Here is a 14,234-nt window from a genome sequence, read left to right on the forward strand (position 1 = left end):
CTTCCACTCAAGGAACGCATTACTTTTAAAGTATGCACATTAATCCACAAAATCATTCACGGCGAAGCTCCAGCCTACATGTCTGAGTTAATAGACCTACCACCCAGAAACGCCAAAAGATCATCCCGAACCTTCCTCAACCTCCACTTCCCTAATTGCAAGGGCGTAAAATACAAGACGCTACACGCGTCAGCCTTTTCTCACGTGGGCACGCAGTTCTGGAATGCACTGCCGCGCAACCTGAGAACGATCCACGAGCAAACCTCCTTCCGCAAACTATTGAAGACCCATCTTTTTGAAAACATCTATGGAAAGAAGCAAAACACATAAAGTCCACACTCACTGTTCACTAATGCATCAATACATCCACTTCTGAACTCTCATCCCCCGTAGTCTCACCTCACTCATACCTTTACTCACAGAAATATGTATACCATACATAATGCCCTTTTAACCTCCCGCTGTCTCCTTCCAATGTTTCAAGGTTTGGTTCCAGTGTTTATATTCCCTAACAACACTTTGATTGTCTTGTATAACTCTTCACAATGTAATCCATAACCAAGTTGTAACAATTATATTTCCATCTTTCATATCGTATTGTAAGCCACACTGAGCCCGCAAAAAGGTGGGAAAATGTGGGATACAAATGCAATAAATAAATAAATGTCAGATGAGGGCGGGCCCAGGAGGAATGGAGTGACGTCGGAGGAGGCGATCAGCTGTTCTTGCCCATGCAGCGCCTTCACAGATGTGAGAGGCGCTGCACGGGCCCGGTTTCACGGAGGGGGGCCCAGTGGAGGGGTGGAGCGGCGACAACGACCTCAGGGGGGCGGGGCACGAGGGCGGAGGATGGCGGGAGCTGTTTTTTCTAAAAAGGAGAAAGCGAGGGAGGGGGGGCCGGGGCTGCCTTAAAAAAGTCACGATTTTAATGCAGGTGGGAGCGGGGAGCAGCGGCGACCTCGGGCGGGGGGGGGGGGGGGGGGGGGGGGCAAGGCCGTCCATAAAGGACGCTCCTGACGAGTGTTTTTGCCTCCTCCCGATTTTTTTTTCACATTGTTTTTGAAGCCGGGCAGTCCCAACGAGAGGTACAGACCTCTCATTAGCTTTCCCAGAGTTTTCCAGCATTAGGGCAAGCGGAAAACCTTAGTTCATCTCATTTCAATAGGGTTTCTACACAATTTGCTCATCTGCATTCCGTTTTTGTTTGCTGCTACCGTTATCGGAAATTGGGCTTTAGTACATGCCAGGGTTAAAAACTTGCTAGTTAAAGGCTCGCTTAGTTTAGTTTATCTGGCCCTAAGAGCAATAGGAGAAGGGGCTGGTCTGTTTAAAATAGAGGAAAATTCCCAGGTAGTTGTGAATAAGTGCTCATAGTGCAAGAATCCTGACACTCTCTCAACAAGCTGAAGACAAGGTAATGAATGGGTCAAACACAACAAAACATGCTGGTCTTCATTTTTTCCCTTTAAGAACAGTACCCCAAGATTGGAGGGTGGCCAATATAACACCAATTCTTTAAAAAGGCGTCCAGAGGTGATCTGGGAAATTACATACCAGTAAGCCTGACATCGGTGCTGGGCAAAAGACTATTACAAAGAACAAAATCTTGCCTCACCAATCTACTACATTTCTTTGAAGGGGTGAATAAGCATATGGATGAAATTGAGCTGGTTGATATTGTGTATCTGCATTTTCAAAAGGATTTTCAAAAGTAATGCCAAAGTACCTCATCAACGACTCCTGAGGAAATTAAAAGTCATGGGATAGCAGGTAATGTCCTATTCTGGATTAAGAACTGGCCAAAAGATAGAATACAGAAAGTAAGGTTAAATGGTCAGTATTCTCAATGGAGAATGGTAGACAGTGTGGTTCCAAGGGGATCTGTATTGGGACCACTGCTTTTAAACATATTTATAAATGATCTAGAGATGGTAATAACTGGTGAGGTAAGTAAATTTTCTGATGATACAAAGTTATTATATCACAGGAAGACTGTTTAAAAATTGCAAGAGGACCTTACAATAACGGGAGACTGATTAAGGCCTCCTATTTTACCTGTGGCAGCTCTGAGATATCTGGTGTTTTTTTTTTTTTGTTTTTAAATATGTGTTGAATGTCATCTTTCCTAGTCTTGGAATGGGCAAGAGGAAGGGGAAGATTTGGATACCTCCCCCTGCAGCTGTGTCAACCCCTGCTGTTTGATAGACTATGCTCGAGGGCTTTCATGTTTTGGGGCTTCTGCTAGCATCACTGTTGCTGCTGGCTCAGTGGAGCTGACTACCAGCAACAGTGTTGAAGTGGTTTCTCTGAGCCCTGTTGAAAGGGCAGTGCCTCAACAACCTAGAAATGCCTCGGCTGAGCGGTTATTCTAGCATTTTAAAGCATCACTGAAAACATTATTTTGATCTTATGTTCCATTCTGGGTGAACCAGCTTGGTTGCCTATATTTTGTGGTGATTCTAGTAGTAATATCCATTTTTGTTCACTGTCCTTTTGTTTTTGCGAGACTATTCACCTGTCCTAATATCGTTTGACTCTAGTTAATTTTTTGGAATGTTTTTTGTTTATATTTTGTTATGCTGCAATTGTAATCTAGGTCCTATTGTGTGCTCCTAGTCATATCCCTTATTTTTAATAGATATAGTTTGTAAACCACTTAGATTTACTAATGATGGGCGGCATATCAAACAACGCTTTGTTCTGTGAAAGATAAGAATTACTTACAAGAGGCAAACAAGTATCATATTGAAAGGAATATAAACCGTACAGGTAAACAGATAAAAATGTCACCATCTCACTGTACCTTAATCTCTTGAATAACAAAGCCCACTGAGCATGGCATCAACTGCTCATGTCATCAAATGAGGATATGAAATTAAAATGCTTTCCATAATTTTAAGGCAATTCAGAATATTTAACTTGACTGGTGGGCATGAGTATCAGTTGGTCACTTGCCTGCCTGGTGCATAGGTGGCAGATCTCACTAGATAGGATTTTAGATCGTGCTGAGGAGCAAGTTATCTTGGTACATGTGGGCACTATGATAAAGGAAAGTGTGGGAGGGAGGGACGTTCTAGCAGCTCAGAAATTCCCTGTTCCACATATTGGAGCCAAGAGACATGCAGAGCTTTGGAGTCTCAATGTGTGAATAAGATGATGCAGGGAGAGCAATTTATTAGGGATGGTGCAGGAATATCAAAGTGCTTCCCTCCCTTCTCTTCTAAATTTAAGATACTGTTCTTACATCTTGTTATTCTGGAATAGAAGAGGATGGGTAAGAAGGAGAGAAACAGAGAATTAGAACCCTGTGGGACAGATGATTAGGATAAGTCATGATTCCTTTGCAATAATTGGAATGTCATCCAGATCAGAACGTGGGGAAGATTGTGGAATCTCAGCTGAAGGAGGTGTCCTTGGTCGACACGCATTTGGTTTTGCACTTGCTGTCTTTGCGAGATTTTATTGGGTTACAATTTGATGCTTTGGATTCTCTAGCCAATGTACAGTGGCCGAGATACTTTGTGAATCCTGAAGCAGGTGCAGCTAGCGCTGAAAAGAAATGCAGGACTGAGTCGAGTCTTTGAAACTGATTTTTGAATAAACCTGCTGCTTGGATATACATTTGGTCTACCCCCTACTTCTTTCTTTTGTACACAGTGTCTGAGTTTGGTCCTGTCCTCTGCTCACTGCACTAACCACCAGCTATTTTTAATAATTTAAGTACTTTGGGAAGAGACCGTGTTTCAATCAGGAAAACCTGAGATCATCAAGTCTCAGGAGTAGCCATAAGAGTTGATTCCTCCTTTGCCCCAAATGAGACTTCCTCTGTGGTAATTAACAAGTCTTAATAAATCTATTTTAAAATCAGTGGCCTTTGGTGGTTGCTCAGGTTTCGAGGAACCCCTTCCCCTAAATCCTCCAAGAGAGGTTATTGATCTTGAAATACACCAAATTGTCAAAAACTGAGGCTGCTTTGTCTGGCTGTCTGTAAATGAAGTTGCAGACGGGTCAACATGGGAGGCCCACTGATTATCAGATTAAGAGGACAAAGCTGCAAGCATTAACAGAACTCTACGGAAGGGCAAAACATTGCTTGCTAATAAATTGTAAAACCTGGACAATACTCAAAAGAGCTAATAATTCCCAATTTTTGAACTTTTCCTACTGTTCTATGTTGTTAGCCCAAGAAATGCTGGAACAATATTCTGATAATTTACATTGGAACCCTGATTCTCTACTTGGGACGGAGAGAACATTTTATATTCCAGGTTCAATTACGAAGATCTTCACTCCTGGTGGAAATGGGGGAACTGACAATCTAGAGACTTCTAATCAGGAGGCAGCCTACAGGGATACAGTGGTCACCACCTTTATGAATCCCTCAGATTTTTTTTTGTTGTTGTTAAAGACAGAATTCAGGTAGTTTTCACTTTCAAAATACACAGATTTTCTTATGTTTCTCCTATGACTCAGGAGGTGAGGAGGAAACTCCTTCAGCTGCACCCTTGGGCGTTAGCTCTAGGTATGTCCTTTGTCTTGATGATGTTTGATTAGATATCAGGCTAAGGACTTTGTATTTTTTGACCCCATTCACCTAGAGTCACTGATAAAGCACCAGGAGTCCTTGCATCAAAGTTAGTAAGCTGTGTAATTTCCTGATTCTCCGATAGCTCTATATTTTGTTATCTATGCATTTTTGTTTTTCTGTGGACCAATACAGTAGGGTATTGTATTGTAAACTTTCCCCTGATATCTGCAGTTCTCCTTCCACATGTCTTTTCTTGAGTACCTATTAAATATGAAGCTGTATGATTATATGGCTACTTTTCCTCACATCGACTCTTCCAGTTTTGTTTCTATTTTGTTTTCTTTGAAAATTAAAAAAAAAAAAATTCAAACACAGAACAGAGCCCTCAGAAATCTGACAGTGGGTGAGTCAAGATGGGGCAACAACTAAGATTAAGAAACTATACAAGTGATTCAGAAAGATGTAAGTAGAAGCATACATGAACAGATTCAGTGATACTGAACACAGAGAAAGGAGTCAGGTGGTCAACAATACAGAGAACTACTGTGAGTAGTCACGGACAATAACATTTGACTGAAGGGCCATGTGTGGAAAAACTGCAAGTCCTACAGCTGAGGACTGGTCAACTGTAGCATTGGGTTAGTGGTGCCAACGTGACTACCTAGAGGTAACTGTTCTATTACTCAGACCAAGCTCGTGAGAAAAGAGACAAGCTCTCTCCATTCTTGCCTCAACTATTTTTGGTTTCTGTTGATATTGGGACAAGACAATGAATGATTCAGTGGAATAAAATTGAATAGAATATCCTTCCAAAAAAAGAAGTGGTGCAAGCTAGGATCCCTACTTGGCAGCTCTGAGATTCCATTTCCTAGTGTTTTGCATTGAATTCCCACTCTTTCACATTTGAAATTATGTCTCCCTTCCCCATCCCCCTCTTCAAACTTTTTTTCTCTTAGACCTGCTAATTAGGTAATCAATAGAAATAAAACAAAATAAAACATGGAAAAGAAAATATGATGATACCTTTTTTATTGGACATAACTTCATACATTTCTTGATTAGCTTTCGAAGGTTGCCCTTCTTCGTCAGTTTGGAATTAATCAAAAGTTGGTAGATGATAGTATATATGAGTGAAACATCAAAGCATTTCAGTGACAGTCTATATGCATGGAGACAGGGGATGAGTGGATAGGTGAGAGGGAGACAGGAGAGCAATACAATTTACAAGGCAATACAATTTTATGCTTTGTAATGGGCTAGAAAACCCAGATCTTTGTTAAGTCCTGTCTGGTGGGTGTCAAAATATTTAATCATTTTGACTTCAAAGGTCTTACATTCCTGTATTGTTTTAAAGTTCCCCCCCTAGATGATCACTGCTTTGGTATGTCCCAAGCATCTGACTGGTCTGGAGGGAAGATAAGGAAGGAAAAATTTGATCTTACCTGCCAATTTTCTTTCCTCTAGTCCCTCCAGACCAGTCCACAATGCACTTTTTTTTTAAATAGATGCAGAAAAGTAACTAGAATGTCAAGAGATATGCATTCTTTTTCAGCTACGTAGCCATGTCTCGCATGAATTTAACAACTAATGGGGCCCCAATACAGAATATGATCTAAGATATCAGTAGAAGATGGTCTGCTAGAGGAGACGAAAGAGGAAGGTCAATGCAGGAGAAGGTGCAGGCTGTAGGAGGCTTGACTGAGTGACATGTTGTTCAGGAAGTGGCAGAGAATTGAGGTGGGGAGTGCAACACAGAAAACATTCTGGACAAAATGGGACAGCAGGCAGAGGTGAAGGTAGTCTTTAGGTAGGGGATACGTGTTAGTAGGCTTACTGGCATGATTTTTTATTCTGTACATTCTCTTTTACAAATCAGCATATTGGTTTTGCTATCAGATTTACTGTGTACGAACATATGTGGTAACTACTGAAATAACAGCTCTTCTGAAAAAGTTTGCGACTGCACACAAATTTAAGAGCAAAGTGACTAGAAACATATAGCAAGGAGATCAAAAGGGCATTTGTTTTCTCCATGATGTACAGGTAGATTAAAAAAAAAAAATCAGCACAGAGGGCACAACTAGAGTAATCCAAAGTGAGGAACTTCACATTGAGCTGAACATGAGAACAGAAGAAAAACAAGAGCATCCGGTTAAGAGTAGCAGCATTATGGTAAAAGAAAAGAGGTGATTATTTGTTTTCTGCCTTTATCCAAGGCACATTACAACAAAATGGATGTCTGGAAAGAGAAATTACAAAAAGAGAGAGGGTATTTAGATTTATTTAAAACTACATATACAGAAACAAAGTCTGTTCAGTGCAGGTCCATGTATTAAGCACTACTAGACAAGTGTGGAGGGAGAGAAGAGAATGGCAGATTCTGATTAGATATAGTGGGGAGATAGACAGCAACTGGCTTGCAGTTACCAGACTGATAAGATGGAACAATACTGGTCTTTAGCAGGAGAACCATTAAAAGAAAGTACTATCTGCACATATTTTGCTCATTAATTCAGTAGAAGTTCCACTATTTTCTTTTCTTTTTGGTGGTTTTATTTTGTAAATAACTTTCTAAGCCTCAGTATGAACACGTTCTGTGCAGGTAAAGGGTAATGGATTGGATATACTGCCTTTCTGTGGTACCAACAAAGCGGTTTACATATTATATTCAGGTTGCTGTTTGGTCTGCAGTCAGATTTACAGTGTTCACCAGAAAGCAGAGCTGGTGCCAGAGCAAGATTTGTGTGTTATGGTGGCCCCAAAACTGTTATATTTAACAGCCCTTGCTTGATTAAGTAAGAAGTACATTTTAGGTTTAATAGTTTTCCATGCTTGTGAAAGAGTAAGAATAAACTGCTACATTAAAGATAAACATTTGTATTAATCACTATTAAAGTAAAACACGCTACAAGGGGCCTGTCGAGCTTATATGTATATCCGGCACTGGCTGGTGCTAGCTAAGTGCTTCCAACCACTGCTTCTTGGACCTTTCCTCTCACCACCTCATGCCGTTTGTCCCCAGGCTAATATTCTTCAGACACCTCCCCACCCTTCCACCACTGCTTCTACCACAAAATAATGCTTGCTCTTCCTGTTCTCTGAAACAGTCCCTTCTCCCTGTTTCCAGTTGTTCCCTGCCCCTAAAATTTTGTGGTTTAAGGAATAATAATTTGATTTACAGCTGCCAAGTTGCTTTTTGGTGCAGGTAAGTATGACTATGTGACACAGCTCATTGCTGATCTTCACAGGATCCCTGTTCTTTTCTGCATTTGTTATAAAATGCTTTTATTTGTTCATAAAGTTTCCTATTCAAGTAAATAATCTCCTACATTTAGACTGACAAATTTTCTGTTAATTTAGCCCCAAACTTTAGGCACCAGAAGATAAGAACTCCACCCACCCTCCCACTGTTACTACTGAAGTTGAGGAGATGGGGGAATGGACCTTTAGTCCCCTCCCGAACGGAGCTGGAGGTCCAGTGGACCTTTAGACCCCTCCCGAACCTTACACCAGCTCCGAACTGGTGTAAGGTTTGCCGTGGGAGCAGCACCCTTGTTTGGTACTCCATTAAGCACTGGGGAGGAATACTAAATGTCCCTGTTTAGCATGCGTTCAGAGCTGGCGAACTCGTTGTTACATCTCTTGGTAGTGCTTGTGTTTCTTTCCTGTAAATTTATAGAGTTCCTTTCTTGCTGTACATTAGATCTGTAAACCGCTTTGCTCTGAATTCAGTTTAAGCGGTATAGTACATCTTAATAAACTATAAACTACATGTGCTCACCGGCTCTAATCCTGGGGCGCAGGCAAACAAGGGTGCTAGTCCAGCGCTAATGGCTTCTACTGCCAGCGTTTGCCTTTGATCATCCTCCTCCCAGTATGCCAGTCAGCCCATACCCCAACATGTACCATTTGCAAGTCTCTCAGCCTCCCTCCTTTCCCCAGATTTCACCCCCTCACAAGACATCAATGACCACCCCCCCCCCCCCCCACCCTTCAAACCAGTCAGTCCTCCCAAATATCCCTCACAGCACGGGAATAGTAGCTGCCTAATAGTTAAAGCATCAGACTGAGAAACAAAGAAGCCAGTGTTCAACTTCCACTTCCCCCCAGTGATGCATCATGTGATTTTGGACAAGTTACTTCTCCTTCCGTTACCTCAGGTACAAACAGGTTGTAAGCTGACAAGCTGGAAACTACCAGCTCTACCTGATTGTAATTTACTGACCTCAGAGATGCAAAGTTGAATAATTACATTCAAATCTCTAAGCCATAGCAACTACTACTACTACTAACTAACATTTCTAAAGCGCTACTAGGGTTACGCAGCGCTAGAAATTTCCTTCTGTCACCTAAGATTTGTCTGCCCTAGTTTACTGTGTAAAGCAGGAATTCTCATACTCTGAAATTTGAGAACTGCAGACCATATTCCTGACCCAGGCAGCTCAGACTCATTCATAGCTGTTAAGTGAAGAGAAATGTTCCTAGTTCTGTGACAGCAAGAAAGAGAAAGTTCATGCTTTTGCAGACAGCAAGATGACAAAAGCATGAGTCAACTTTTCAAAATTATTGTGGGTGTTAAGCCCAATGGAAATAACACCTCTCTGGACACATTTCAAGGAATTTTCTCAATATTGGGGGTGCTTAAGCACCTCCAGAGCTGGCTCCTATGGACAAAAGGATGAGGCTGAATGGCTCCCTGGAGTAGGAGTCAGTGATGGCTGATTGGCTTACTGGGGCAAAAATGGGTGCTGGATGACTGGCTTGCTAGGTGGTGAGGGTTAGATGAGGTGGAGATGAGGATTGGGATAAGAGCTGGAGGTGGCTGCTTTAAGGGAGGAGAGAGATGGTGGAATAGGGCAGAAATGGGCTAAAAAAAAAGAATAGGTAAAGATGGTGGAGAGACAGAGCAAGACTGGGAAACAAAGTGTGTGTGTGTGTGTGCGCGTGGGGGGGGGGGGGGGGGGGGAGAGAGAAAAAAAAATTGGGTTGGGAGAGGAACTGCTTACTGTATTTCTGCCAGTGGCTGTAGAGGTGCATTACAGGCCCTTGGACATGGAATGTGAAAACAGCCTTAGTAAATCAGGCCCTAAAGTAGCTGTGGTATACCTCAGAACAGAACCACCTCCCCCCCCCCCCCCACTGCCAAAAGGGGTGGGGCTGGGGGAAGCAGAAAATAGCACAACAGCCAAAAAATAGGGGTGGAGGGAGGGGGAGGGGGGGACATCCCCCGAGCTATCTAAGGAGCGTATATAAAGAGAAGAGAGGCATCTAGAGACAGTGAGGGTAGTGGACAAGAGGGACCTAAAAGGGAGAAATACACTAGCTGTTTAGTGCACTTCAGCAAAAGAAATCCAAAGTATAATAGTTTTAAAACAAATGTGGCTTACATAGTACCATAAAGGCGTTCGCCAATTCCGGTATAAACAGTTACACAGTGATGTTATGGTAGAATAAGGTTCATGTGGAACAAACATATTAGGGAATCGTATATAGGAAGAGTTAACTATTAGTACATTCAGCAACATCCGAGGAAGGGTATTGTGCCTCTACTATGGCTACAGGCAGTCCAGGCATCATAGTGGATGCATGTGATGTTCCTGCCACCAAAGGACTACCTGTGTGAACATGATTATGCTCCTGACTGGTCTCTGAAGAATGTGTCTGCGTCATCTGTGATGCCGCATTATAACCGTCTTGAAGCTGGCAATAATTGGACAGGGATATCTGACAAACGTAACTGGACGACATGAGCCCAGCACCATAACTTCTTGGGGCCGATGCCTCCATGTTTTCACTGCAGGTGAGAAAGAATGCCATTGCAAAGGCTCATCCAGAGGACCTTGCTTAAATTGAAACTGAGAGTTGATCTTCATTTTACCGAAATATAAATAAATTCACTTGTTTACTACAGAGAACAGTACAGAATTAGCAAGCCAGAAGCATTAAAAAAAAAAAAAATAAAACAAAGAAAAAAAATACTCTGCTCAGAGTGCTCCATCAGTGAGCGAACATTGACTGGAAGAGAGCAATGCTCCCCATTGGTATGAGCGATCATTTACCTTAGAGGGAACACTGTCCCAAACCCAAAGGCCTGTTCCAGTGGTTCCTAAATCTGGTCCTGCAGGCACCCCAGCCAGTCAAGGTTTTAGGATATCCACAATAAATATTCATGAGAGATTTGCATGCACTGCCTCCACTGCATACAAATCTCTCATGAATATTCAAAGTGGATATCCTAAAAACCTGACTGCCTGGGGTGCCTCTAGGACCAGGTTTGGAAACTACTGGCCTGTCCTAAACAATTCTGAAGCATGGAATCAATGTTTTCAACTGGTCAACAGCATTAGTACTAAAAGGAAGGCCTCAATCTGTGGGATCCTAACAGGTTCAGTGTTGAATATACTATTATCATCAATTCTCATTTTCCTCTCCACCACTGGCTCAGCAAGAACAGCATTTGGACATTGTTCAATCTTGCTTTTTCTAAGGGGAATATGCATATATTCCTGCTCTGATCAAGAAAAGGCTGAAAAACACTTATGATTTAATTAATCTTAAACTGCTCACTTAAACTTAGACAAGAGTAGAAGCACAGAACTGTACCACATTGTAAACATAGAAAGGATTCTAGGAGCAGCAGGGAAACCTTCAAGGGATCACTCATTCCTCTTGTGAACGTCACTCTTGGGGGAGGAAAGCGACCTGTTTCTGTAATCATCTCTCACTTCATGGTGCAGTTATGTGCCACAACCTGCTTTTTCAGTCATCCCCTGGCACCCTGCAGGGCTGGCACAAACCCTGCTACCAAGCAATATGACTAACTGCTCAGTCTCAGGGGATGCCAAGTCTCACACCAAAGAACAGGCAAAGAGGAAGGCAAAGGGGAAGAAAGTGTACAATGAAACTAAAGTGTCTACTACCATTATAGTAAAAACACCACAAAGAAGACCACCTTCAACCCTTCAATAACTAGTTTTGGAAAACACTTCTTAGGTTTCATTTTCCATTAGTCATATTACAAGTTAAGCTCTTTAGAGACAGAGTTAGTATTCTAGAGAGGGGAAATGTTTTCTTTCTCAGTGACTGGTGCCTCCAGGCTCTTGCAAAGGGGCCAATTTTCCTGTACGTTTATGCATAAAATACAGGCTTTCCTAGGAGTAATTTATTATGGTGGAACGAAACAGACTACAAATTATTCTAGATGCAAATCGATAACCACCTTAAATTCCTGAATGAGCCACACTGCTCGTTTTTCCTTAGAAACTAAAATGCAAGACTTATTAACTTGTGAGGAGAGCTGACAGTCTTGGTAAGGTGGCTCTCTATTCAGTAAATACTTCATGGAGGCCAGAAGACTAGCTCAATCTCCTTTGATATATGATCTTTTTCTTTCTATGTGAGTAAATTACATGTCACTTACCCTGCTCTCTTCTAGGCTATCAAACGGACCTGGTGGATCATCCAGGCAAAGGAATTCTCTCACAGGCAGGCTTATAAAAATACAAAAAGAAAATGGGCTAAGAATCAATGACACTCACCAGATAAGGTAATTTTTTTTTTTAGCCTGAAGAGAATAAGAAAAATGTACAATTACCTACCATAACAGCATAGACTGCCTCTCTTAAGAGAACAATTCCTTCTTCTCACAACATGAGAAATCCGAAGTTATTCAGTTACCTACTCTATCACCTACTCAGTCCCATTAGAAGATGCTGCAAATGGTTCCTACCTTCCACATTCTGTTGCAAGATTAATTCCTCCCCCTCCTAAGAGATGCACTTCATGTTCCTCACTATATACTTGTGTGATTGTTCTCACATTACCTTGTCCCATCACTACCCCAGTTTCCCATTCAGACTCTCATTGTAATGTTTAAAAATAATTTTCTGGTAAAGGTCACCTTTTGCTCATTTTGCTCCAACCCAGGGAAAGGAGCACTGGCCTCCAAAGCAAGCCAAGGAATATATTAAATTAATCTAACAGAAGAGTACTAATTTATATTCCCAGTGTTTTTTTTCAGCCAATAAATGCTAATATTGATATTAAAATCTAGCTATACAGTTTTACCTAGCAAAGTACTAAGGCACAGAGATCATAAATAGTGCCTTAAAGACTATTGTAGTTACTGTGTTCAAACATGAAACCTTGGCTAAAATGCTGCCAAACAGATAAAACAACCTATGCACACTGTTGCTTAACAATTTAAATTAGTCATTTACATTATAATAGCTCTTTTATTGTATTAACATGAATAAAGTTATCTGAAATGCCTTGAATATCAGTGCTCTCTATACAGATTTTAAAATCACCCTTCAAGGATGCCTCCCAATCATCCTAAGTAGATAAATGTTTTACTGCACACAAAGATGTGCAGCCAAAAGCTGTGTGTTTTTCAGCCACAATCTTTGAAAAAAGGAAGTATACAATTAACTCGGCCAGACGGATTTAATATGCAGCAGGAGTATGCATATTTTATATGGTGAGACAGACAAAAACACCAGTAGAGCCCAGAATGATTCCTTACCATGAAATCTATACCACTACCACGAAGTCATATGTAAAAATAGAGGCTATGCTCTTTTGTGCAAGAGCTGCACAGCTCACTATTAATGAAAATCATGTACTGTGCTACTTTTGTAAGGTTGTCATTTGTACATTACAAATCCTTGTAATAATTACATTGCCTCTTCCGTAAACCCCACAAGATATTGCTTTCCCTCCTGTTGGTGACCTTGGGTAGGTCATTCTGTCTCTTATTGCTGCAGGTAAAAAAGACTAAGCCTTTTGGAGACATGTAAAGGTTTTTCCATAACACAGAAACAGAAAATGAAGGCAGACAACTTTCCCTGGGCTATCAATGAAAAAAAGATATGAACTAAATCTAAACAGAGAACCACATGCATCATATCCCAATCGTGCTAGAAATCATAAGCCCGTATCAGTACAGTGTAGCTGGATTAAAAAGTTCTGACAAACTTCTGGAAGAAAAGCTCATAAACTGTCAAGGCAGATCTGAAACCACAGCTTTTCCCTGGGTGTCAGTACATGGCATCTTGCTAATTTTTTAAATTCTGCCTGGTACTTGTAACCAAGATTGGCCACTATGCTGGGCTAGATGGACCTTAAGAATTGCCATACGGGTCAGACCTATGTTAAGTCTGCTCAAGAGGCAGTTGGGTTTGATAAAATGTTATCCTGCCCACAACTGTGGGGTAGCAAAGACAAACTACAGAGGAGCAACAACAGACTCAACGGAAAGGACGTATTCTCTTCCTTCCACATGCATAATCTCTGTGGTGTACTACAGGGAAAAAGCCCCCCCAAAATTCAGAAATTCAGGGTATTCCTGAAATTCTATGAGGTGGAGTTAACACCTCAATGAGCTCTTTGTCTCTTACAGGGACAGGAATACTAATTTATTTTTCCTTAACACACAAATTGGTCACAACCTTTTCACTTCTGACAAAAAGGACAAACTGATGTCAGAAACCAAAAAGCAGAGGAAAAAAAATCATCATCTCTGATCAGCCAAAAACGATGCTACTTTTGTTCATCTTCAATTCACTGACATGGGGATTCAGCCTGTGACCCTTCCTGTGGAAAACCCAACAATTATACTTCTATATAATCTGTATTCAGAACCAGCTACAGTGTCCAAAATCAAAAAGCAAATTCCTTTATTTTTCAAAACAAGCAGAGATATTTG

The 14,234-nt window shown here is 41.3% G+C and overlaps 1 protein-coding gene across 1 annotated transcript in view; it reads right to left on the reverse strand.

Moving 5' to 3' along the window:
• SNX16 (sorting nexin 16) overlaps positions 1-14,234 on the reverse strand; it is a 72,227-nt gene that overhangs the window by 22,476 nt on the left and 35,517 nt on the right. Inside the window, exon 5 of the mRNA XM_030215995.1 lies at positions 11,949-12,018. Coding sequence (XP_030071855.1) covers positions 11,949-12,018 — 70 coding nt within the window. The remainder of the gene's footprint in view (positions 1-11,948; positions 12,019-14,234) is intronic.

This window comes from Microcaecilia unicolor, chromosome 1, assembly GCF_901765095.1.
Source record: "Microcaecilia unicolor chromosome 1, aMicUni1.1, whole genome shotgun sequence".
Lineage (NCBI taxonomy): Eukaryota > Metazoa > Chordata > Amphibia > Gymnophiona > Siphonopidae > Microcaecilia > Microcaecilia unicolor.